This window comes from Tursiops truncatus, chromosome 13 (assembly GCF_011762595.2).
Source record: "Tursiops truncatus isolate mTurTru1 chromosome 13, mTurTru1.mat.Y, whole genome shotgun sequence".
NCBI classification, from domain to species: Eukaryota; Metazoa; Chordata; class Mammalia; order Artiodactyla; family Delphinidae; genus Tursiops; species Tursiops truncatus.
Window position 1 is genome coordinate 11,490,988 of NC_047046.1, and position 25,739 is coordinate 11,516,726.

At 47.3% G+C, this 25,739-nt stretch overlaps 1 protein-coding gene across 1 annotated transcript in view; it reads left to right on the forward strand.

Moving 5' to 3' along the window:
* KSR2 (kinase suppressor of ras 2) overlaps window positions 1-25,739 on the forward strand; it is a 404,068-nt gene that overhangs the window by 275,678 nt on the left and 102,651 nt on the right. The window contains exons 6-7 of the mRNA XM_033836923.2: window positions 21,464-21,533; window positions 24,491-24,574. Of these exons, the coding sequence (XP_033692814.1) occupies window positions 21,464-21,533; window positions 24,491-24,574 (154 nt within the window). The remainder of the gene's footprint in view (window positions 1-21,463; window positions 21,534-24,490; window positions 24,575-25,739) is intronic.

Genomic DNA, 25,739 nt, shown 5'->3' on the forward strand with positions numbered 1-25,739 from the left:
AGCGCCTGTCTTCCTTTTTTGGATGAACCTTCCTCACTTTGGCCTCATTTTTTCTTTCTTTGGTTCCTTTTGCTTATTTCTGGATTCCATCTGAGGCATGAAATAAGTCCACTGTAATGTAGTCCAGTGGACCACTGCCCCCGCAACGCCCTCCCTGCCCCCCACCATGGAGTGACAGTTTATGAAGTTTGGGGTCCTTGTCAGAAACACTAGAGGGACTTTAATGGATGTTGGAGCTCTGCTGGCTTGGAGAGAGGCTCTTCAACCCCAGTCAACACGTTTGTCACACTAGCACTCACCCAAACTCAGGGCGTACATATCTGTCTGTCAGCAGACTCTTGGGAGAACCTCAGAACACGCAGTTCCTCTCAGAGGCCAAAGTCCACTGAGATCCCAGGGACCCCGTTTGTCCCCCTCTTTAGAAGAGGCCACCAACAATCTTAGAAGCAGACACAAGAGATTAGACATCTTGAATATGGATTGCTTGGCTCATGCAAATGAATTCATCTTTCCCCTGAATTAATTGTCAGCATTTAAAAATTGGGGAATTTCACATAAAAATCTGAATTCTGGTTTCTCATGGAAAACCCAGAAAATCTAGCAGCACTGGACCTTCGTTCCCGTTTGGCCACAAAAGACTAGAGCTGAGTGGTGGTCGCTGCTTGAAATCAGTACGTGGTCTCCAGCTCACCACAGTGCCCACCCTCCTGTTGTCTCTCCAATAACAAGGCAGAATGCCAGCCGCTGCCTAGACTATGTGCTCTTGTTGTTTTAATCTTTATTTAATTGGATTAATTCTCATGAACAATTTCCTGCATCCATGTTTCTATAAAAATTAGGAAAGCTCTGAATAGACTGAGAGGGCCCTATATTTCATTTGTCTAACTCATAGAGTTGGCAAACTATGACCTACCGGTCTCATCTGGCCCACTGAAAGCAAAATGGTGCAGCCGCGGTGGAAAGCAGCTTGGCAGTTACTCAAAAAAGTTAAACACAGAATTACCATAAAACCCAGTAATTCTACTCCTAGATGTATACCCAGAAGAACTGAAAACAGGTTTTCAAACAAGTACTTGTACACAGATGTTCACAGAAGCAGGATTCACAATAATCAAAAGGTGGAAACCACCCATATGCCCATCAGTGGGTGGATGGATACACCAGATGTGGTCTATCCACACAGTGGAATATTGTTCAGCCATAAAAAGGAATGAAGCGCTGATGCGTGCAACAGCGTGGATGAACTTGAAAACATGACGCTAAGTGAGAGAGGGCAGTCACAAAAGGCCACGTATTGTATGAGTCCATTGACATGAAATGTCCAGAATTAGGCAAATCCTTAGAGACAGAAAGCAGATAGGTAGTTGCCAGGGACTGCGGGGGGGCAGAAGACAGGGAGTGGCTGCTTCATAAGCCTCCTTTGGGGAGGTTACGAACATGGTTTGGAACTAGACAGAGGTGATGTTTGTACAGCACTGTGAATATGTTAAATTCCACGGAATCTTACACGTTAAAATGGTTAATTTTATGTTATGTGAATTTCACTTCGTTAAAAAAAAAAACTGACCCGGTGCCTGTTTCTGTGCTGCCCGCAAGCTAAGAACGTGCTTATACATTTTTAAATAAGTGAACAAAGCAAAAGAATAATAATATTTAAGGACTCGTGAACACTATATGAAATTAATTTCAGTGTCCATAATACAGTATTATTGGAAAAGAGCCATGCCTATTTGTTTATGCATTGCCTGTGGCTGCTTCGGAGTTACAGTGCAGAGCTGAGTAGCTGTGACAGAAACTGTATGGGCTGAAAGTCTCAAATATTTCCTATCTGATACTTTACTGAAAAAGTTTGCTGACCTCTGCTCTAGATCTTTCTCGACCAGGTGATGGAAGTCAGGTGGAAATTAGTATCTCACTTCCTGAGAGGGGACTGCAGTGGTCACTGGTCTTGAGCCAGGAGGCAGAGGGAGGGACAAACAGGCTTCCCTTGATGTTCAGTGTGTTAGTTTCCTAGGGATGCTTCAACCAAGTTCCACAAACTGGGTGGCTTAAACAACAGACATTTATTCTCTCCTAGTTCTGGAGCTAGAAGTCTGAAATCAGCTCATCTGCAGGGCCGTGCTCTCTCTGAAGGCTTTAGGGGAGGATCCTTCCTTGCCTCTTCCTGGCTTTTGGTGGTTGCCAGCAATTCTTGGCTTGTGGACACATCCCTCCAATCTCTGCCTCTGTCTTCACATGGCCTTCTCCCTGCGTGTGACATCACATCCTCCTTCCTCTGTGTGTCTCTATGTCCATTTCCCCCTCTTCTTATAAACCGTCAGATTAGGACCCACGCTAACCCATTATGACCTCATCTTCGCTTGATTACATCTGCAGAGACCCTATTTCCAAATAAGGTCACATTCTCACAAATGAAGTTATCTAGGAAACAGAAACAGACCCACAGATATAGAGAACAGACCTGGGGGAGGTGGAGGGGTGGCGGGGGAGGAGGGATGGATTGGGAGTTAGGGGTTAGCAGATGCAAACTAGTGTATATAGAATGAATAAACAACAGGGTCCTACTGTATAGCACAGGGAACCATGTTCAGTATCCTGTGGTAAACCATAATGGAAAAGAGAAAAACAAATCAGGTCACATTCTGAAGTTCTAGGTAGACATGAATTTGGGGGGGACCTTGTTTAAGCTAGTTCATCAGGCACCCCCAAGATCTTTGATTCTGAATGAGTGACCACAGACTACTCATGCCTTGTTGGAAGCACCCTGAGTGGAAGTAAGCGGAGGGATATTAATTAAATATTAAATTAAATATGAATTAAGCACCTTCTAAGTGCTGGGAACGGTTCTAAGCACTTGATTAATCCTCTGAGGAACCGACGACGCACAAAGAGATTAAGCAAGAACTTTCTCGAAGTTTTACAGCTAACATGTAGCAGCGCCAGGATGCCAACCCAGGCAGCATGACTCCAGAGTCTTATTGAATCCGATGGCCACCTCACAGGGTTCCTCTTTAAATTTTCATCTTGCAGGTTAAGTAGGTAAACAGTCTCAGAGAGGTTAGAGGACTTGGCCAGTGGCAAAGCTGAGATGTAAACTCAGGGAGCAGGACCTTGGTCTTTCCAGCACACAGGAGTCCCCTCCCCGCAACCCCCCTGCCTTTAATCTCCATTTCTTCCTTACATGCATGGAGAAAGTCTTTTGCCTGCCTTCACTCAAGGGTGATATCTAGGGATGAAAGAAGCTAGCAGATGCAAAAAGAGTCACCTGGAGGCTTTAATGAGGCTCCAAAAACCCTGAGCTGGCTCTAAGCATTCACCCATGAAAACCCTTTCAGCCTTTAGAGAATCAAGGTCCTATTGACAAATGCTAAGATATTGACACGCGCTTGGAGGCTGGCTGCCTGCTCCAGGGTGAAAGGCATAATAGATCAGGCCGATGAATGTGCTTCCTCGGAGTTCATCAATCCTGCCTTTGTCTTGTGCATAAGTGAGGATGATCACGTTGAAGGAATCCATCATTAGTTTGTGTTCCTTTCTACAAGAATAGGGGCACTGGGGAGAGGAGACGGAGGGTGTGGTCCAGGAACGCATTCAGGGCCCACCTCCACGGAGAATGGGGGCAGGTGTCAGAGCAAAGAGGCTCTGAAAACGCGTCTGATTGCATCCACACCCATCCATCAGCCACGGGTTCAGCCCCTCTTCCTTTCCCCACCGGCTGTCAACCACGTGGCTTTTGCAAATCTGAGAAAATTGCACCTTAGGGTTTGGCTTGCTGAGTTGGAGAATTGGGAACCTGGGGCCCATTTGTGAATTTATTTTCCTCTTTGATATCTGCAATCACACCGTCTTTGAACATTGGCCCTGAGTGCCTTCACTGGCTCAGACTCACTGCTCAATGATTAGTCCGGTGGCCATTCTGTCCTTAGTGACAGGGCTGAGTCACTGTACCTGACAGGTGGCTTCTCTGAGAACTTGGGGAAACTCTGAGAAGGCAGTGAGCCATGTGGCTGGAAGAACCTGTGGCTGCATGACTGACCTTGCGATGTCCGCGGGAGTCACAGGTTCGGGCAACCTGTCCCAACCCCTACGCTCACCATTCAACCCACACCATTGATAAATAGTTGGGACCATGGTCAAGAGCCCCAAGAAGTTTGGGAGTCCCACTCAGTGGTTCCCTTCTTCTTGTACGTTTTTGGTATCTTTGACCTAGAGCAGCGATTCTCAACCAGGGGCAGTGCTGTCCCTTCCCCACCCACTCCCCAGGGACGCTTGACAGTGTTTGGGGTTGTTTTTATGTGTCACAGCTGGGGGAACCGGGTGCTGCTGGCATGTAGTAGGTTAAAACCAGGGATGCTGCTCTATGTCCTATAATGCACAGACAACCTCCAACACAAAGAATTATCCAGCCCCAAGTAACAATCATGCCGAGGTCGGGAAACCCTGATCCAGAGCGCCTTTCTCCATGTGCATTCCCCGAACTTAACAGCAGCATCCGCATCACCTGGAACCTGTTAGCAACTCACATTCTTGGCCTCTACCCCAGACTCAGTGACCCAGCAACTGGGGCCCAGAAACCAGTATTTTACCAGGCTGTTCAGGTGAGCCAGACACATGAAGTTTGAGAACCACTGACTGACGGCAATTCATTTTATAAGAGGCCGAGCGAAGCAGCTGCAGGCCCAGGTCACTACATGGCAGAGATGCCTCTCTGACCTCAGGGCCTAGGGTCAGTCTGAGAGGCCAGAGAATTTGTGAGATGAACTAAAACACTGCTAAATGGCTATCGGAGGTGAGGGCACACCTTGGGTCTCTCTGGATGGTGCCTGCAATTGTGCCTTTGGCAGATTGCTTGATTCCAAAAAGAGCCGGGGCAGGATTTCCCTTGATTGTGATTTTCATAGAACGTTGAATCTTATTCACGGATGCTCCCATGCCAGCCTCATCACTTCGGGCTGCTAGGTGGATAAACAGATATTTTTCCTCTATGGGAAATTTCTGATAAAGAAAGTAGCAAGAAATTCCTCCCTCCTCCCTTATTAACTGTGTTGGTAATTTGCTGAACTTCTCCGATCTGCAATTTTCTCTTCTGTAAAATGCGTTCCAGTCCTGATCTTTCCGGTTGTTGTTAGGACCCTGTACCTAAAATGACAAGCACAGGATGGAAGCTTAATAAATGCCCATTTACACTTCTTTTTTGAAAGAAGGGTTGGGAGGCACATGGCTGTATCAGTTTCCTGTTGCTGCTGTAACAAATTATACGTTCAGCGGCTCAAAGCCACATAAACATTCTCCTGCAGTTCTGGAGGTCAGAGCCCAAAATGAGTCTTACGGGGCTAAAACAAAGGTGTCTGCAGGGCTGGTTCCTTCTAGAGGCCCCAAGGAGACCTGTCTCCTTGCCCTTCTACCTTCTAGAGGTTGTCCTCATTCCTTGGCTCGTGGTCTGCCTCACATCACAGTTTCTCCCACAGCTCCCCCTGTCATGGTCACATCACCTTCTTCCTGTGACTTTCTTGATTCCCTTTTATGAAGATCCTTGTGATTCTATGTAGGGCCCACCTGGATAATCCAGGATAACTTCCCCATCTCAGGATCCTTAATTTAATCCCATCTGCAAAGTCCCTTTTGCCATATGAAGTCACATTCACAGGTTCCAGGCATTAGGACGTGGATATCTTTGGAGCAGGGGGCATTGTTCGGCCTACCACAGCATCTTAGCCCATTTGGGCTGCTCTAACAAAAATGCTACAGGTTGGGCGGCTTAAGCAAGCACATATTTAACCCTCACAGTTCTGGAGGCTGGGAAGCCCAAGATGAAAGTGCTGGCAGACTTGGCCTCTGGCGAGGCTGGCTTCCCGATTCACAGATGCCCGTCTTCTTGCTGTATCCTCACGTTGTAGGAAAGACGAGGGAACTTTCTAGGGTCTCTTTTATAAGGACCCTAATGCCATTCATGGGGCTTCACCCTCATGATCTAATCACCTCCCAAAGGTCCCACCTCCTAATACCGTCACATTGAGGATGAGGATTTCAACATGTGAATTTGGGGGGGACACAAACATTCGGTCCATTACACACAGTGACTAAGGCCCTTGGCAATTCTATAAGTAAAGTCCTTTGTAGAAGACCCAATAGTGGAAGCGCCCTAGCACGAGGTTTGGTCCCAGGGTGATGTCTGGGTACTGCTGTTCTTCAGAGCTGCTCCTAAGTTTATGGCAGGTGGGGGGCGCCATACACCACCCAGTGGTTCTCAGGGCAAGGCGCTTGGACCAGCAGCATTACATCACCTGGGCACTTGTTAAAAGTGCAGATTCTCAGGTCCTGTTCCAGATTTAACTGAGTTAGATTCCCCGGCAGCAGAGGCCAGTAATATGCAGTTTCACAAGCTTTCCTGATGATTCTGATATAGAATCTGATATAGAATCAGATGACTCTGATATAGAATCATCAAGCTTTTTAAATAAAGAGCAGCTTTATTGAGATACAGTTCACATACTTCCAAGTTTACTCTTTTAAAACAATTCAGTGGTTTTTAGTACTATATTCATAGAGTTGTGCAACCATCCCCACTATCTAATTCCGGAACATTTCCATCACCCCAAACCCCACACCTATTAGCTGTCACTCCCTGTTACTCCTCCCCCAGCCCCTGGCAACCATTAATCCACTTTCTGTCTCTGTGGATTTACCTACTCTGGACATTTCATGTAAATAAAATCATACAATATGTAGCCATTTGCATCCGGCTTCCTTTACTTAGCATAATACTTTCAAGACTCATCCATGTTGTAGCAGGAATAATACTTCATTCTTTTTCATGGCCAAATATTCCATTATTTGGATAGACTACATTTTGTTTATCTATACATCACTTGATGAACATTTGGGTTGTCTTCACTTTTTGGATATTATAAATAATGCTGCTGTGAATGCCCAAGTTGGAGAACCACTGCAAAAGAGAATTCATCAGAATCCAGAGGTCTGGGTCTTGCTTTGCTAGTACAGAATACGGATTATCTTAGAGTCAGATTCACATTAACCAGACTTTTGAGACTGATGTATAAAGTTGAAATGTCTGTTTAATAATGTACAATGAGAACTCACTGTCACAGGTACTGCGTTTCTCAAGGGCCATGCGATCTGCCCATTTCCTCTCTGCAGTACACCCTTCCTGAAAGCCAGTTTCATCAGGACTTTTCCTGGTGAATGTGGAATACAGAGTAGGAGAGTTTGCTATATGGAATGTTTGAAGGCTTTGGGCTGGGACAACCTGCTCTCCCTGGGCAAGGTAACTGAAAGTACAGGCAAACTGCCCAAGGATAGATCCTGGCCCCATCACTGGCGAGCTGTGTGACCTCAAACAAGTTATTCAACCTCTCTGAACTATACTTTCCTTCTCTGTGGTTTTGAGATAATAATAATGAAGATGTCATAGGACCATTGGGCAGATTAAATGAGATAACACCTGTAAAGTGTTCAGTACTAGTGCCTAGTATGTGGTCCGTGAATGGTGGGTTACCACCCACCACCTTCACGATGATTAACCATCTCATGTTTGGGAGAGGGGTTGCTATAGCGACTGGAGATAACAGAAGTCGGCTATAAGGTCTGTCTCTGTGACCTTGTATAAGGGCAACATTCTTCTGCTTGTAAGTGAAACAACTTAAACTGCTTTAAATGTTTAAAAATGAGGATTTAATAGAGAAGCTCCAGGGGCTCAAGTAATATATCAGCCCTTGGTTGTTCTGCATCTCTCCACTCTGCTTTTCTAGTGTGTTGGCCTCCTTCTCAGGCAGGCCCTTCCCACAGGTATGCTCAGGTCACCCCTGGGCACTCAGATGTGTAGCCCACCAGCCTAGCTGCTCCAGGGAACAGAGGGTATCTTTGAAAAAAAGGTTCCAGGGTGTTTCGTGGACTCTGATTGGCTCATCTTGGGTCACATGCCTGCCTCTGAACCAGTCACAGTGGTCGAGGAGTTGGAATACTCTGGACTCTCCATGCCTGAGTCAAACGCCCTGCCCCAGGACCGGGAGGTCCAGCCTGCCCTGAACCTCTAGCACTGAGACGCCAGAACGGTTGTTTCCCAATGGAAAACCAGGCTGCTGTTACTAGAAGAAGGAATAGGTTCCAGTGCCAAAGACCCCTGTCCCCTGGATGGGCCGGGAGAGGCGAGCCAACATCTGCCCCGTGACTCTCTTTGCCTCTCCTTTTATGGTTGACTAAGCTCCTCTTTCGATCTGATATTTAATCTGATTGCATCAGGCTCTGGATTTAGGTCCCTTCCCGACTCTTTGCACAGGGATTGTCAACTATAAAACTATAGATTTGGAGATGTCTAATTCTTTGTGCTGGGGGCTGACCTGTGCTTTGGAGGACGTTTAACAGCATTCCTGGTTTTCACCCAGCAGATGCCAGTAGCACCATCCCCCGAGCTGTGACCTCCCAAAGTGTCTCCAGAGATTTGAGAACCACTGTTTTAAGTTAATGTTGTTCTTCTGTCCTCTGATCCAGTAGGGGTTGGGCTAGTTTCACACTTGGAGGGTCAACTTCCTTATCTCCAAGTTCTTGGGATGGGGGTTCTCTGTACCCCCCAATACTGACAACACTTCTCACTGATAAACTGTGACCCTGTTGTAGCAGAGGTCCCCTGTCTCCACGGCCTCACCTTCAGGGCTGCCACATCAGGACCAGGACCAGTCACACCTCCACCCCCTCAGCCCCACTTGGAGATGCTTTGGACTATGGATGCCCCATCTTGACCTTGGGATATGCTCCATCACAAGGCTGTCTCCACCATGTCTGCAAACTACAGACAGTGTGACACAGCTTTGGACATCACTTGAGCCTCAGGGAACAGAGGGGGGAGGAAATCTATTGCCCGAAGTTCAGACCCAAGAATGCCTGGTGTCTTGCATTTCTTAAAGTCGGACTGGGGTCTCTCGCAGCAGGCTCACCTGGTCTGTCCCCACTGAGCCTGCTCAGGCAGTAAATTCCATGGAATGACGCTGCGTGGGGAACTTCTCAGCAGCCCTTTGTTCTAAGGACAGTTAACTTCTGCTGAACACTGACTGCAGGGTGGCAGCATAATTTTTAAAATGCCACGTTTCCACTGGGGAAGAGTTTCAGCTCAGGCGACTCTGAACAGCTCTGATTTAAGATCCATAAACCTAGTTCAAGGCAGTAAATATGTAAGTAATTGATGATGTAGTGTGCAAGCAACTTAAGACCCATCCATCACATCCAGGCAAGTAAGGGCTGTGGACACGCTCAGAGAACAGGGTGACAGGAGGGGAATAAATGACCAGAGGGGCCTAGACAGTTCTGCTCTCCCCATAACTCACCACTGCTTCTGCATGGGGTCGTGGCCTCGTTCCCAAAAGAGCCTCCTCCCCGGTTTTGTCTTCTCAGGCCAGAGAGGAGGGCCACTAAGGAAAGCGCAGACAAGCGCCCGGGTTGCTTGAGGTGAAAGCCACCTTTATGGCGCAGCTACTGCGCACCAGGCGTTTGCTTCATGTTCCAGTGCCCGATTCCTTAGGGAAACTCCGCAAGATGGGTGCTCTCGCTCCCCTTTTACAGAGGAAGGGGTCCAAAGAGCAGAGGACACAGGCATCACAAAGGCAAAATCAGGACTGGGATTCAGATCTGTGCCTGTAATTAATTCCATCTTGTCTCTCTGCCTCTTAAGCAAAAGAGGGGGTCTGGCCCCTGGGTTGCCTGGATTGTGGAACGTGCCATCCACAAACATTGCCCATTTCGGGGTCCAGGTGTCAAGCCCGACTTGCAGATCCCAGCCTGTGGTCTGCATGTCCCCTGCCTCCCCCGCCCCATGCCTGTCCCTGATACTGCCGTTCCTGTTGTTCTATTTCAACATGAGAGCATTTACAGTTGAAATTGATGGAGCACAGGGCTGGCTGTTTTCCTCCCTTCACAGGAACATTTGCGGTGATGGCAGCGCGAGGCCTCTGTCAACTCTTGTTTCGTCCTCATTTAAGCCTGAGCTGGGGGCAGTAAGCCAGCCTCTTCCAGTTAGCATTTTCCTTCAGGCCAAGGAGACAGGTCCTGTATCTGTGTGGTCTGAGATGGCTCTGCATTGCTAGCGGGCGGCCCCCCCGAGCGTCTTCGGGTTTCCAGGCCGCCTCTCCTCTTGCTCAGGGCGTCTCTCCCAGGGAGGGTGCACAGGAAGACCCCCTCACCAACTCTGCTGGTGGTCTCTCCTTTCTGAATGTCTGAAGAGAGACCACGGTACTCACAAATGGGGCTCTGCAGTCCAGGAGATTTAGGTTAAAATCCCAGAAGGACACATTCCTTAGGTGACCTCTGAGCCTCAGTTTTCCCATCTGCAAAATGGGATCATTAGTACCTACCTCACAGGGTGGATTGTTCACTCATTCGTTCGTGCGCTCATTTGTTCATCAGTGAACATTTGTGGAGATGCCCCTTTGTGCCATCCCTGTGCTAGCTGCTGAGGATACAGGAGGGAATGAAACAGATATGTTACAGAGAATCAATGAGCTAATGCAGGTGAAACACTTAGGCCAGTGGTGCCCAAACTTGTCTGCGCATGAGTATGACCTGAAAACCTTTTGAAATGTTCAAAGCCAGGCCATACCCCAGTATAATTAAATAGAGGATCAGCAAACTTTTAATGAAAGAGCCAGATAGTAAACATTTTAGGCTTCATGGGCCATCAGGTCTTCATCATGGCTCCTCAACCCTGCCCTTATAGCACAAAAGCAGCTGTAGACAATGCAGATGTTGCTGTGTCAATAAAACTTTATTTATAAAACAGATTTGGCCCATGGGGGTGTAGTTTGCTGACCCCTGAGTTAAATCACAGTGCAAGGGAGAGGCCCAGGCATCTGTTGATTCCAGTATGCTGACAATTGGGGAACCACTGACTTAGGCAACGCCTGGTACGTGTTAGCTGTTATCGCGATTACTGTGCTGCAGCTGAGAGAAGTTAAGTACCTTGCCCAGTTTGGGGGCAGAACCAGGACAATAACCCTGGTCTTTCTAACTCCAAACCCCATTCTTTTGATCATTTTGCTTCTCTGTTTTAAGCTCTCAGAGCCTCAGTTTCTTCATCTGTAAAATGGGATTGATACTAGACCTCCCTGACACAGTAGCTAAGGGGCCTGAATGTGAACGTTGACATACAGTGCAAATCTGCCCTCGAGAGGGACTCTGTCAATGGGAAGAGTCAGGAGGAGCTGAGAATGTTCCAGGGGTCCTGACCCCGGTGGCTCAGGAAGCCGTGGGGCCCTGAACAGACAGGCACGTGGGGAGAGGTTTGGGCGAGGAAGTGGTGGGCTCCATTTTTGAGCAGATGGGCTTAGTTTGGTCAGCCGCCCCAGCTGAGGTCCCAGCTCCTGCTCAGAGCCTGAGAGCCAGGGCTGGAGGTATGGGTGTGTGGCCAGGGCAGAGTGGGGCGCCTGGCTTCCTGGGACCCCTCAGTGGTCCAGGCCATGCAGGGTTGTGGAGAAGTGAAGCCTCCATTTGGAGGGTTAGGCTACTGGCTTATTTTTTGCTGGAGTTAGCAAGAAAAACCCTTCACCTCTCATCTGGAAGCCAAACTCTGCATGAGACACTGAACACATAAAGATGAGTAATCGGCATCTCCTACTGTGCAGGAGCTCACGGTCAACTGGGTGGTGGAAAGATCAGATGTGTACGCAGAGGCTCTTGTGCAACAAGGCAAGTGACCCAAAGAGGTAAGCGCAGGATGCTCTGGGAGGAGCATGGCAGGGGTGTCTGCCCTGTACATTCAGAGAGGGCTTCCTGGAGGAGCCATGCCTGAGCTAGATCTTGGAGGAAGAGTGGGCATGAGTCAGGCTAAGAGAAGTAGGGAAAGGGTGCGGGAGACTGTTCTAGAAAGAGAGAACAGTATCTTTGAAGGTGGGAGGTGCAAGTGAGTAGATCCATAGTGTGAATGTGACCAGGGGAAGGCTGGGGACAGCAGTGCAGCCAATGGCAATTTTCAGCCCAGGACTGGCCCTCAGTGCTGTCCTTCTGCTTTCTTAGAGGCACCAGGCATTTCTTCCTCTTTGGCCTGGGATCAGCATATTCTTCCTCTTCATCTGACTTTTCGTGGTCACTTGAGTAGACGTGATGCTATAACAGAGGTCCTGGAGATAATGATTTTGGATATACCAAGTTTGCCCTCAAGATTATATTGAAGGGACCTGCCAGCCTCCACTCTAACTCCAGAAGCATCACACATACTTCCTTCTTGATCATTTATTTCCTGCGTGCTTCCCAAATAAACCAACGTGGATCCATTTTCCTAATGAGATTCTTCTGGATTTCTAGATTTGTTTTGTATTCTATTATCTTATTACATAAACTGATTTTGACATTTCAAGATGATCCCTCTCCTCTTTCTAGACCGTAGCAGTAAAATTATATCAAGGGGAAATTTGAGGGGATACAGGGACAGGGAAGGGAGATGAATTTCCTAATAGGTCTAGTTTTTAGAATCTAGGGAAGATGCATAATTAGTACCAGTCCCCACCTCCAGTCCATGGGGTGGTGTCATGGAATTAGCGGCCCATTGCCTCACTTCTCTTGTCATATCCACTCCCATCACCCGCCGCTGCTGCCACACTGCCTGCACATATACCCAGACTACTGTTAACGTTTTAGATTCTTCGTCTATCATTCCCACAAGGAAGATAATTGCTCATGTGGCGCCCAGGTGTCCCATTGTTTGGTTAGGAGGTTAAAAATCCCTGATACACTTCAATAAATTCAACAGTGGGCACGTTATAAAATGTAATTAAATGCCGCAGCCATCTTCCCTTTCTTTACTGGCAATGAAATTTAATTGAGGCCCTATGAGGGGGCTGAAGTAAATCACAGCTGATGACTCCACCCTTCACACGTCTCACTGGGAGAGGGCGTGATGTTATCACTGTTCACATGTGTGATTTATGGGCAATTCAGGGAATCCCAGCTAAGCAGTCACCTGCCGGGATTCAGACGTGAGGTGGTGATGGTTTTTTAAAAAGGGGAGCATGGTTTTGAAGGAGCGTGTTAGAATCAATACACCCTAGTTTTCTCACTAGATCCTGAAGGTAATTCCAGTTTGGTTTCACCATTTAAAAAAATTTTAACCGAGCCTTGGGCCAGGAGGAACAGGTGATGGAAGAGAACTTTGATTCTGACTCACTGTGAGGTCTTCCCCTCACATCCTCTGCACTTTTCTGCCTCTTGCCTCACATGCCAGCCTCTCTGTGCTCCCATTTGCTCAGTGCTCTCACTGCTCACCTGTCCTACCAAGGTAGGCTTGTACCTGGAGCCACTCCCAGGAGAGCACTTCATCTGTTCTCCTTGACCATGACCAGCACCACCACCTCCCCTATGGTAACTTATGTGTCCTCCAGGTCTTCTCTCTGCTTTGATAAAGTGACAACTGGATAATCGTATTAATTAGCCCAGGCAGAAGCAGTGAGAGGAGAGAGTTAATTTTCCTTTCCTTCTGTCTTCATGAGCTGACATGGATTTCAGCAGTGGCATGTAATCAGAGACATTGCCTCATCACAGATTATTCTACCAGGAGACGGTGAGAGCTAGAAAGAAAACAGACTTGGGGTGAGACTGGGATAGGTTAGAACCTTGGCTGGACCGCTTGATGGTTCTACTCTGCCTGGCTCTTCTCTTCTGTAAAATGGACATTGAAACAACACACCTAGGATTAGGCGAGCAGAGGGGTGACACCACGTGGTCATGCACACTTTGGCTTGGAAGCTGCCATTTGTCCAAGAATTCCCACCATGTAAGTGGCCAAAGTGGGTCTATAACCCAAGTCTTCTGGCTTCAAAGAAAAAAGCCTTTCATAATGTATACATATATCAAACCATCACATTGTATACTTTAAATATCTTACAATTTTATTTGTCAATTACACCTCAATAAAACTGGAAAAAGAAAAAGGGAAAAATTTCTCCACTAATCAACCAAGGAAATGAGTTACACAGCTCTTAATCAGGAGTTGACACACTTTTTCTATAAAGGACCAGGTAATAATTATACCTGGCTTTGTGGACCACATGTTTCTGTCAGTTACTCAAACTCTGCTATTATAGTGCAGAAGCAGTCACAGACAGTGTGTAAATAAGTGGGTGTGTCTGTGTGCCAATCAGACTTTATTTACGAAAGCAGGTGATGGGCCAGATTTGGCCTGAGGGTCATAGTTTGCCAACCTCTGTTCTAAGTCATAGTCCGTGGAGAGCTTTGTCAGGTTCTAACTGGTGTGTTAATCCTAGAGGTAGAGTGATGATGACAATGACAAAAGCAAGAATAACAATAATATGTCAGGCACTCAGCTAAGCCCTGTTCCAATTATATTACCCCACTTCATCCTGCTAACAATTCTGTGAGGGAGATATTATGGCCCCTTTTTTACAGGAGACAAAAACTGAGACTCACAGAGGTGAAAATGCCCAAGGTCTCATAGCTAATAAGTGGCTGAGCTGATGCTTGAACACAGGTCTACTCACTTCAAAGTCCCACACTCCATGGAGCAATTTGATAACCTTCCCATTCAGAAATGAAGTCTGCTGCTCTGTCTTTAAAATAGGCCTGTGCTCAAGGCCTTGTAGCTGGTTTGAACCCCACATACATGCCAATTGGTTTGACCCCCGATACCTCCATTCCTGCAGTCTTCCTATTTCTAGGCAGGTAACTTCACCATTGCCCTTTGCTTTGCCTAAGTGCCATGGGGAATCCCTAAGCATCTCCTCTGAAGGGTCTCTTCCACCAAGAGTGAGCAGCACAGGCTTTGCTCACCCCCAGCATCTCTTCTGCCTATTTCTTCCCCCAAGACCTGCGACCCAGGCTCACTCTTATCTACTACTCACCAGTGCTGAGTTGTTCCCTAGACACCTTCACAGTGATCACAAGCCCGCAGGTGATGAAATTTGCATCTTGAGAAGTGGGTTGCAGTTGTCTCAGGGAGAAAATTATGTCCATCTACACAAAGAAACTCAATTTGGCCCCAAAGCACCATGGTGCTGTAACCTTTAGAGATAGCACATGATTAAAAGACTTTTAGATCTGATGTATTTGAATTGGATATTAAAGCAAATAGAGTTGTTCCCCGCTATGTGAATAATACTGTGAACCGCTTTAGTCAAGGACTGGTGGCCACCTTGGATGAATCAGTGGGATTTTAGCTGGTGACTGGCCTGTGGCCGCAGAAGAAAAGTTGAATATGCTCTAAGTTTTATTAATTTCAGGACCTTGGAGCCTAAAGAATTTGCTGCTTTATTTGAAGGCAGCACCACTGTTAAGTTCTCAGTCTCTCCTGTCCCTGGGCTAGAAGTTGAAGGGCAGCTGGACCTTCCATTTCATTTGCGGCATTTCTGAGGATGAGCTCTGGGGGTGGACTGTCCTAACTCAAACCCCAGCTCTCCCGCCCAAAATGGAGTTAGGAGATTAGATGAAATAATACATCTAAAGCATTTAATCTGAGTCCTGCCAAATAGTAAGTACTCGGTAAATGTTAGCTGTTATTATTAATAGTACTATGTGCTCAGAGGTCTTTATCTCCATGGAAACATTTAAGGATGGGATAGCTCCTCTTCTAGCCAATAGAGTTTAGAGACTCAGAGACTGCGATAGACGGTTTCTTGTGGTCCTTTCCAACTCAAGGACCGCGTGATTTGAACAATAATTTTTACGCTTGTCTCAGAGGGAGACATAGCATAGGAAGGCCGTAGGGTGCGGGGGTGAAAAGCAAGGCTTTAGTTTTATAGGAAGCTGGGGTCAACTCTCAAGTCCATCAAATACTAGCAATAGGACTCGGAACAATTAATTATCCTCATTTTCCTTATCTCTAAACTAGGGATACAACCTTGTAGGGTTGTTTGGATTAAAGGAAGAAACAGCTCCAAGAGGCGAATCCCCCCTTGGGATACGTACAAGAAGTCAGACTGTGCATTGCTCCTGTACCAGCCAGTGGACTGAGTACTCTGGGATATGGCTTTTTTATGGGGGGCTGCAGGTGGGATCATGACATGACAGCTCAAGTGAGAAAGACCTGGCCTGGGAGCTGAATGGCCTTGTAAGGGTCAGGGCTGATGTTTTGGACCCCAGCGGAGGTGGGGAGTTAGAGGAGGGGGTGGGGGTGGGGCCGTCCTCTTTCTGTAATAGCCTGGCAGGCTGCTCTCCCCTCAGCTGCCAAAGGGAACTCTTCAATGCGTAAGACCCCGCACAGCCTCCTGCCTCTGTTCCAATGCACTAGATGGTTCCCGTTGCCTTAATACAAACCCCAAAGTCCTGTTTTATTTCCTTCATGGAATGTGTCACGTTATGTCTCCCCCTGTAGACTCTAAGCTCAGAAAACTTGACTATCTTGTTTGCCATATACCCACCCCCAGTTCCGTACCTGGCACACAGTAGTGCCGTCTCAGCTTCCTACGGCTGCTGTAACAAATTAGCAAAACTCAATGGCTTACAAGAAAATACATGTATTATCTTACAGTTCTGGAGGTCAGGAGTCCAAAAACAGTCTCAGGGCTAAAGTTCAGGTGTCTGCAGGGCTGTTTCCTTCTGGAGGCTCCAGGGGAAACTCTGTTCTCTTGCCTTTTCTAGCTTCCAGAGGCTGCTGCATCCCTTGGCACTTGGCCCCTTTCCATCCTCAGAGCCAGCGAACATCACATCTCCTTCTCTGACTCTGACCCTCCTGCCTCCCTCTTTCAGTTACGATTACATCAGCCCTACCTGGCTAATTCGGACTAATCTCTCGTTTCAAGATCCTTAACTCAATCACATCTGCAAAATCTCTTTTTGCCTGTTAAGTCATATATTTTATGGGGCCCAGGGATTAGGATGGACATCTTTGGGGGTGGCGGGTAGGCATATTCAACAAAATGTTTACTGAGTAACTCTATGAATGATAGTAGGAATAAACAACATACTGTGACATTGCTTTCTGAGCCTCTGAGGCCCTTTTCTGAGTTTAAAAGGGCTGGTTCTCATTGTTTCCTTTGCTTTCCCCAGACAGAGGTGGGAGGCACAGACAATACAGGATGGGTTGAACTCCGTGTATCCGGAGAGCAGTCTGGACTAGAAGCATCCAGTTTGTTCCTCTCTGAGGTTCAGATCACCACTCAGTCCCTTTTTAGCTATAGACAGTTGCTTATTGCTTCTAAGCCTCAGTCTTCCCATCTGTGAAATGGGGATGAAATTGGCTGTCGTTTATTGAGCCCCAGCTATGTGACCTGAATTTAAAAAACCCAGTCCTGGCCTTTACTTGCTGTGTGACCTTGGGCAAATGGTATAACTTCTCGATTTCCTTGTTGGTGTTGTGGCACCGATGATAACAGTTGATACATCACATGTGCACACACATGCAGTGTATGGATAAAATGAGATAATATATGTAAAGGGCTTATTTGGCAATAGTGCTTGGCACATGGTAACACTCAACACGAAGCATATTTATTATTTTTCTCATTTCTCATTTTTAAAATTCATACCATTATTCTTATTTCTTTCTTCCTCTTTGTTTCCCTCCTTTTCCTTTGCTTTATCATCACCCATTTTTACGTGATTCTCTGTGTTAAATGTTTTCAAGAGTTTTCCCCATGCCTGACTCTGTTAGCCTGAGTTCAAACTCACCAGGTCAGAGCCTGAATCTTTCATTTCATCATGGCTCAGCCTACCACGATGCTTTATTAATATTGGTTTCTTCTATCGTGGCTTCGTTTGATTATCTGGCTACCAAGCTGTCAAAGACCAAGCCTCCTGGTCTCTCCCCTCCTGTTATACAGAGGCACTTTTGAGAGGGCATCAACAGTGGGACCTAAAGGAGGGAAGAAAAGCACTCCTTCTCTCCAGCACTCTCCCTTGCCATGCACCGCGAATGAAAATATCTGGGAAGAAATGTCTATTATTCTATCCCTGGAACCAAAGGCACCAGGGATAGTCATAATTCTGACTCCGTGTCTGCGTGTCTCGTTATCAGAAAATTAGAGTAAAAAGAAGCTTTTGTTCAGCTATGGAGACATCTTAATAGGCACTTTGATTGTTAAACAGAAGTTTCCATATCAGTTTAATTGCTATAAGTGCTGTTTGCCTTCTCTGTTGTGATAAGGCCTGAATTTTCATAGATTTTCCCTTTAAACAGTTTTCCTTTGCTTTAAGGCTTGCATTGGCAAGTTTAAGGAAATCCAAACGGAGAAAGTAAAGAGAAGATCTCAGAGTACAGATCTGCACACCCAGGGACGAAGCCGTGTGGAGGTTATTATTGCTGGAGACTAATGTTGTCGCGGCCGATGAATGTAACTGACGGAATTTGCTCCTTCAACCAGATATTGGGAAATGAAACCAAACTACCAAACTTAATTACATCTACTTTTTCAAGAGGGTGCTGTAATTGAGAATGAGAACAACTAGGATATGAATCTAACAGTGAGATGTGCTTATAATAAAAGAGGATTTGTTCTCTACTGAGTTGAGCTTCAGAAGTACCATCTCAAGATTGTGGGGAGAGGGAGGGGGTGGGGAGATGGCTAGAGAAGTGAAAAACATCTCGATCAGGGTTTCTCAGCCTTGGCACTATTGCCATTTGGGTCTAGTTAGTTCTTTTTTTTTTTTTTTTTGCAGTGCGGGGGCCTCTCACTGCTGTGGCCTCTCCCGTTGCGGAGCACAGGCTCCGGACGCGCAGGCTCAGCGGCCATGGCTCACGGGCCCAGCCGCTCCGCGGCATGTGGGATCTTCCCAGACCGGGGCACGAACCCGCGTCCCCTGCATCGGCAGGCGGACTCTCAACCACTGCGCCACCAGGGAAGCCCGGGTCTAGTTAGTTCTTTGGCGTGGGGATGTGTCTTGTGGAATGTTGAGTAGCATCCCTGGTCTCTACACATTAGATGCCAGTAGCATCCCCACATCACCGCCCCAATTATTTGGCAGTATCTCCAAACAATGCCAAATGTTCCCCCGGGCAAAAGTGCCCCTGATTGAAGATGCTGATATAGGGGCTTTTGGAAGGCTCGGGAACAACTGCAGAGTTACTCCTTGAGGATCTACCAGTGCCCGGCTGTGTGACCTTTAGCTAGTCACTGTACCTCTTTGAGCTTCTGTGTCTACCTTTGTGCAGTGGGAATAATGAGAACACCGACTGCATAGAGGCAAAGCTTCTGCGTATAAACGGCACAGAATTATGCCTACCACATATTGAGTGCTCAGTAAATTCACTGTTTCTATTATAAGAATCTCAGATTCAGCAAACATGTGTTACGTACTTACTTTGTCCCAGGTGCTTGCTGTGCTATAAGACAGTGATGCAAAGATGAAGATGTGGTCCCTGTCCTTGTAGGAGTGGCAAAAATATGGAGACTTGTTGGTACTGCCTTATTCTTCACCCATGGCAGATGTTACTAATCAGTCTCAATGCTCTTTCCTCTTGAGCCTCAGAATCCTTCTCAACACACTTTCCTAGACAGCCACTACTAACATCCCATGAGATGAAACCCCTTTGGCACTCCTCACTTTGCAGATTCCCCATGAGGAGGCTGTGTATCTGAGCTAACCCTTCCTCTCCAGCATAGCCATTCCACCTCTACCCATCCCTGGCACTGGAGAAAGCATCTTAAGGACTTAGCAGGTAGCAGCATCCTTCCTTACAAATCTGACTTCAATCCCCTGCTCTCTCTCTCTCTCTCTTTTAAAATTGTCTTTCTTTCTTGTCTTTTTTGCTTCACTCAGAAGCCAAAACAAGTAATAAAATGGGCTTGGACTTGATGACATTTAGTTTTTAGTTAAACTAGAGGAAATTCCACTGGCTCTGATTCTGAGTGATATATCATGCTGTCTTCCTCTTTCTCTGGCCTTTGGGGCTTGGGAAATCATTAGCTCTTCCAGAAATGGTCCCAGCTTTACAAGGGCAGAATTGGGGTTTCTGGAAACAGCTTTCAGATGGCTGTTGACAGTGTCATTAGACAGAAGAGAGGAGTGAATGGGTTAGGGTTAAATGCTCCCTGATCGGTGCAGGCATGCCCAGCTCCCCAGTGAGCGCGCCACTCCATAACAACTGCTGTGAAAAATGAGGCGTGCATTTGCAGCTCTGAGGACAGGGATCTGGCTCCATCCATCTGGCCTGAGAAATGAGAGCTGGCGTGTGGGTCAGCCACTTCCTTCTCCTCTCCCCTAGCTGGTGGAGGTTTCACAGGCCGCACCGGTCCATTTCTGCTGTTGTTTCACACCTCTCTGGGGCCTGTGAGGTCTGCAAGGAGGGTGATGCGGGCAACCAGGCAGTGGAGTGAAGGTGGGGGCTGGTGCCCAGAGGCTGTGGAAGAAGTCCTGGAACTCAGTCAGTGGTGGAGTGATAGTGTGGGTCGCTGGGATGTAGCCTGAGGCATGAAAGAAAAGACCAGATGGGCATAGGCACCCAGCCTGAAGTCTGTGTGATTTATTGTTTCTTCCTCATTCCCATTAATCCATCAATTTATCCATTCATCTAGCTGTCCGTCCATCCATCCATCCATCCATCCACCCACCTACCAATCCATCCATCCGCCTACCCATCTGTCCACCTTGCAACTCATCTGTCCATCTGCCCACCTATCCAACCATTCATCCATCCATCCATCTACCCACCTACCAATCCATCCACCCACCTCGCCATCTGTCTATCTACTGACTCATCTGTCCATCCATGCACCTATCCAGACATTCATCCATCCATCCGTCCACCCACCCATCCACCCACCTACCTACCCATCCGCCTACCCACTCAATCATCCATTCATCAATCCATCCACTTATTCCAGCATGAGTTTAGGTGGTACATAGTTAGACATATTTTAAATAGTTACTTATATAGAAAGTGATATTGGTTTTCCATATAGAGTCGCTTTGAGAATAAATGTGTTTAAACAAACAAATAAGTCAACCTAAAATATTAAGTAGATAATTTTATGGGTTGTACAGGGGCGTGACAAAAATTAGGAGAGTGACACTTGTACAACTGGCATTTGGAATCTGCTAAGTTAGAACTTTGCATACACAGGCACGTGTTCTAGGTCCCTTAAGCCTGGATTCACAGCTTCTGTGGGATCTACAAGGTGTATGATCTTGAGCACACGACTTCCTCTCTCCAAGCCTCAGCTTCCTCACCTGGAAGGTTGCTTGTTTTGAGGACGTAACGAGCTCAGGCATGTGAGTCACATGGCACGTGCCTGGCACACAGTAAGCACTTGGTAGATGGGAGCCGTGCTCAGTTTTATTCTTCCCCCAGCTGGTTTTTTCCAGGCACTGCCCCACCCGGGGGACCTTGCGTGAGTTAAGGTAACACAAGCTAAGCTAGCTTTCCATTTGGCTTTGGTTTAGCAAGTGATGGTGGCCAGTGTCCTTCCTGAGGCCAGCGAGCCTCCCTCTTCCTTCTGGGGCTTGGTGGGAGCCCCCCCCCACTTCCGATTCTCTGTGTAACAGGACCTTCTCCTCCTCTCTTCTCTCCCTGCAGACACACTGTCAGTGCCACGCTGGTCCCCACAGATCCCTCGCAGAGACCTCGGCAACTCCATCAAGCACAGGTAGGCTGGATTCCTGGCTGCACCGGGGCCCACCTCCCAGCACAGGGAGGGCTGGGGCCTCTGGCCCCAGCGTGGGGAAAGGCTGGCAGGCTGTTTTGCCCCAGCTCCGATATCACCATGCTCTTCTCTCCTCTGCCAGGCTGAACCTCAATGTGGCAAGGGACTGAGGTGTCTGCTTCTTATTCACCTGGCTCGTAAACTTAACACCTACTGGTTAAAAGCCAGGGCTTTGGAGTCAGACTGACCTGTATTCCAATCCCAGCTAGTAACGCTTTGCAACCCTGAGGAAGTTACTTAACCTCTCTGAGACTCAATTTTCTCATCAGATATTTCTGACTACTCATAGGGTGGTCATGAGGATTAAATGAGATAATATATTAAAGTGCTAAGCAAAGGGCCTGGCACATAATAACCACTCAGTAAATGGTATCAATATTAAGACAAATGCTTGTCCTAATTTTGGGTCTCCCCACCCAGAAGACAAGATTGCAGGCTGAAGTCAGAGATGCTCACTTTCTGCTGAAGCATAGGTTAGTCCAGGGCTCCAGCCCTGTTGGGTACCCGGGACAACCTCTCCAGGAGTACACCTGCCCTTTTCAGGAGGAAGATTTCTATCTACTAAGTCATCCCTTCTACGAAGTTAACTTTCCACGTTTTATCTCATTATCCTCACAATCTGTTCACAAACTCAGTGGGGTAAGTAGCACAAGTGTGGTCATGTCCATTTGACAGATAGGGAAACTGAGTCCCTGAATGATTAAGTGATGAATCTACAAGCTAATTAACCCCAGCATTTTGTGTTCTTTTGACACCTCTGCTGAGAGCTTTCTTTGCATGAGGCCTCTGTGACCAGCAGAGAGTTCACTCATTCATAGTTTCTTTCCACTAGTATTTATAGAGAATATCTGTACCGGGGCTGCAGCACTGAACACGACGTAAGGCTTTCAACCTTGGGAAACTTGAGGTCTAGTGGAGGGATAGACAGTTAACAGACGATGACAGTGCGGTGGTGGTGGGGATCAGGGCTATAAGCGGGGGAGGCAATTCCAGGGGCAGACACGTCACCGTAACCCGGGGTGAGGCAGGAATGAGCACATTCTCCCGGAATGGCATCTCGTCAACAGTTTTTGAAAGAAATATGTTGACAGGGTAGTTGTTAAGACTCAAATGAGAAAACGGTGGAGGAAGTCGTGAGAAATACACGATAGACACGTCAGTGGTCAGGCGGTGAGATGCAGAGGGAAAGGCATCAAAAAGAAGGGCCTTGTTTTGTTTGCTTACAGGCTGCTCCCTGGCTCAGCTTCACCTCTGGATTGGCCACACCCCTAGCTCAGCTCCATCCCTGGATTGGCCACACCCCTGGATTCGCTCCACCCAATTGGCCACACCCATGGCTCAGCCATGACCCTAGACTCTAGCACCCTAATGTTAGACCTGGTGGTACCTCAGATTCAAATGCTGGTGCCAAGAGGAGGAAAATGATCTGATGATCTTGGGCATCAGGAACATCTTCTTAGAGGAGCTGGCACTTGGGATGCCTTGTTACTCTCCAGTCTCACCCTGTGTTTCTCTCTGGGCTCCATGCCAAGATGGAAAGACCTAGACTCATCCCAGCCTTGGTGAAAAAATGAAATTAAAATCCCATACCATCCGCTGCCCTCAGAGTCACCTCAGCCACAGCTTGGAAGAGGGATTGCTGATCCCAGGGATGGGAGAGGGCTGGAAAGGAGAAGGAACTCCCACCTGCCACTCATACTCTTGATTCCCGTGCTGCTGGCTGGTGGATGAAACACGAGTCCGTTTGCCATTCCCCAGAGCTGACAAATCCTGCAAAGTAGATCCTGCCACACTTGCTCATCCTGCTAAAGGGGCAGAAAGGGACTTAACCAACCCCCAGTCCAAAACTGGAAAGGGAGTTTTCCTGGCCACAAGAGTGTCTCTTCAGAATATTACTATTTGCTTAGTTATGGAGGCTTTGGGCTGCAGATCATTCTGTTGGAAGAGTGACTGACCTAAATCAGGCAAGATGGTACAGCAGAGGGATGCAGGCTGGCCCTCAGAATTCTTAAGCACCAAGTTACATAATCGCTTCTGATTTTCATTTTGACACTGTGAGGCAGTGGAGATTAGCTACAACTCCTGCGGAAGGTGACAAAAATTGAAAACGAAAATTAACTCTGACCTGGCAACCTTCAATACTTTTCTTGGGGCCAGCCCTGCTGCTGCCTGGTATCTCATGAAGAGGAAAGCACCCTGGCGGCAGCAGGGGGCCCCAGAAGTTAATCAAATGCATCTCTGTTCCCACTGGTTCCTAGCTGTATATCGGAAACCTCTGCACTGCCTTATGTTTGCAGCAAGTGGTGGTGGCTGGGGAGCAAGGTGGGCTGATGTCCAAAATGGCTTTCCCTTTAGGGCCCTCTTCTCTGCTACTAACGTTTGCAGTCTCCACTTTTGGGGAGATCACCCCTTCTTGAAGCTTCCCAGGCGATGTAACTAGCTGTGATGGGGAATAGACCGCCGGGGGGCCCCACCTTGCTTTGTGGTTCTCTGAGGACAGTTCTAGCCCTATCCATCTGTCTCCAGTCTGAACTTGGCACATAGTAGACCTCCAGGCAGGCAATGTTTGTTGAACGACTGAATGACTGAATGTTTGGGTAACAATACAGTCACAGCCCAATTCAGTGAGCACTTTCTGTTTACAAGGCACTATGTAAAGCCCTTGCACTGTGCATGACCTTGTTTAATCCTCTGAACAACCTATGAGGTCAATACTGTTATTATTCCCACTTTACAGATAAAGAGACTGAAGTTTAAGCAACTCGATTAAGTCACCTATCTCTGAAGAAGAGGGGCTGGAATCCAGGGCCCATGTTCTTATCCTGTCAGTGGTCATCCTTCTAGAGATCCGTCAGTCACCATCACCTTGGCCTTGAACACTTTCTGTCTCTTTCCCACAGGTTTTCCACGAAGTACTGGATGTCTCAGACATGCACAGTCTGTGGGAAGGGGATGCTTTTTGGCCTCAAGTGTAAAAACTGCAAGTAAGTGGCTGTTCCTGGAAGCACCTTTTCATGGTGCCTGATGTCGGCAGGAGCCATCCTGGGCTCTGAAATAGCTTATGGGATTTTGGTTTCTTGGCTCTCAGGAGAGCTGCTTCTCTGTTTTTTCAGAAATAGGTCTTAAATCAACCTCTGCACATGGGTAAAGGGTCAAGGAGAGAGCTTATGAATAAGAAGCAGAGCTGAGGGCGATGCTGGAAACGCATAGTGCTGTCTGCAGAGGCACAGTGGGAACTTGCATTTTCATAGCATCTGATATCAGAGGTTGGCAAACTTTTTCTCTAGTCGACCAGATAGTAAGTATTTTAGGCTTTGTGGGCCAGTGGGTCCCTGTTACGACCACTCAGCTCTGCTGTGTTGCTCAAGAGCAGCCAGAGACAATATATAAACAAATAAGTGTGACAAATTTATTTATTCCAGTAAAGGCTTTTGTACAAAAATATGCCGTGGCTGGCTTTGGCCACTCAGCCACGGTTTGCTGATCCCTGAGTTAGAGTTTGCAAAGGCCTTTTGCCCTTTATTTTTTCTTCTTGTGGTGCCTCTCGGGGTGGGGGGCGGTGGTTCTGAGTCTTCCCATTTTACAGATGTGAAAGCTGACTCCCAGCAAGGATAAACCTGAGGTCACACAGCTAAGAAGTGGCTGTCTAGCTCAATGACATTGGGCAAGTTGCCCCACATTTCTGCATTTTCATCTGCATGAAAGGAATAATCATCACACCTGCCCAATGTGACAGTGAGCATTGAATAAATCAGCACCAAAGGACATAGCCCAGTGCCAGGCTTAGGGTTTTGTCCTCTGTCAAAGGTCACAAATGCCTTTCTGTCTGGCCTTCCTCTTTCCTTCTGTAAACTTGTATTAAATACCTGCTTTGGTCCAATTACTGTAAAATAGTCAATAACATTCAGCTGTATCTAAGGGTTACAAATGAGTGTGCCTCTGATCGCCTTACAGGAGCCACTAAGTTGAAAAGTAGGAACCCTTCTCTCTCCTCTAGACTTCCTCTTCCTTGTCCAGTCCAGGCTGGGAACTCATTTGGGTTCCTTCAGGCCTCCCCACATCCCTGCCCCATGAAGGAGTTCTTACTCTTCCCCCAGCCTGGATGTCTCAGTCAAAAGGTGAGGCTGAGTGCCCTTCCCTCCTGGAGTT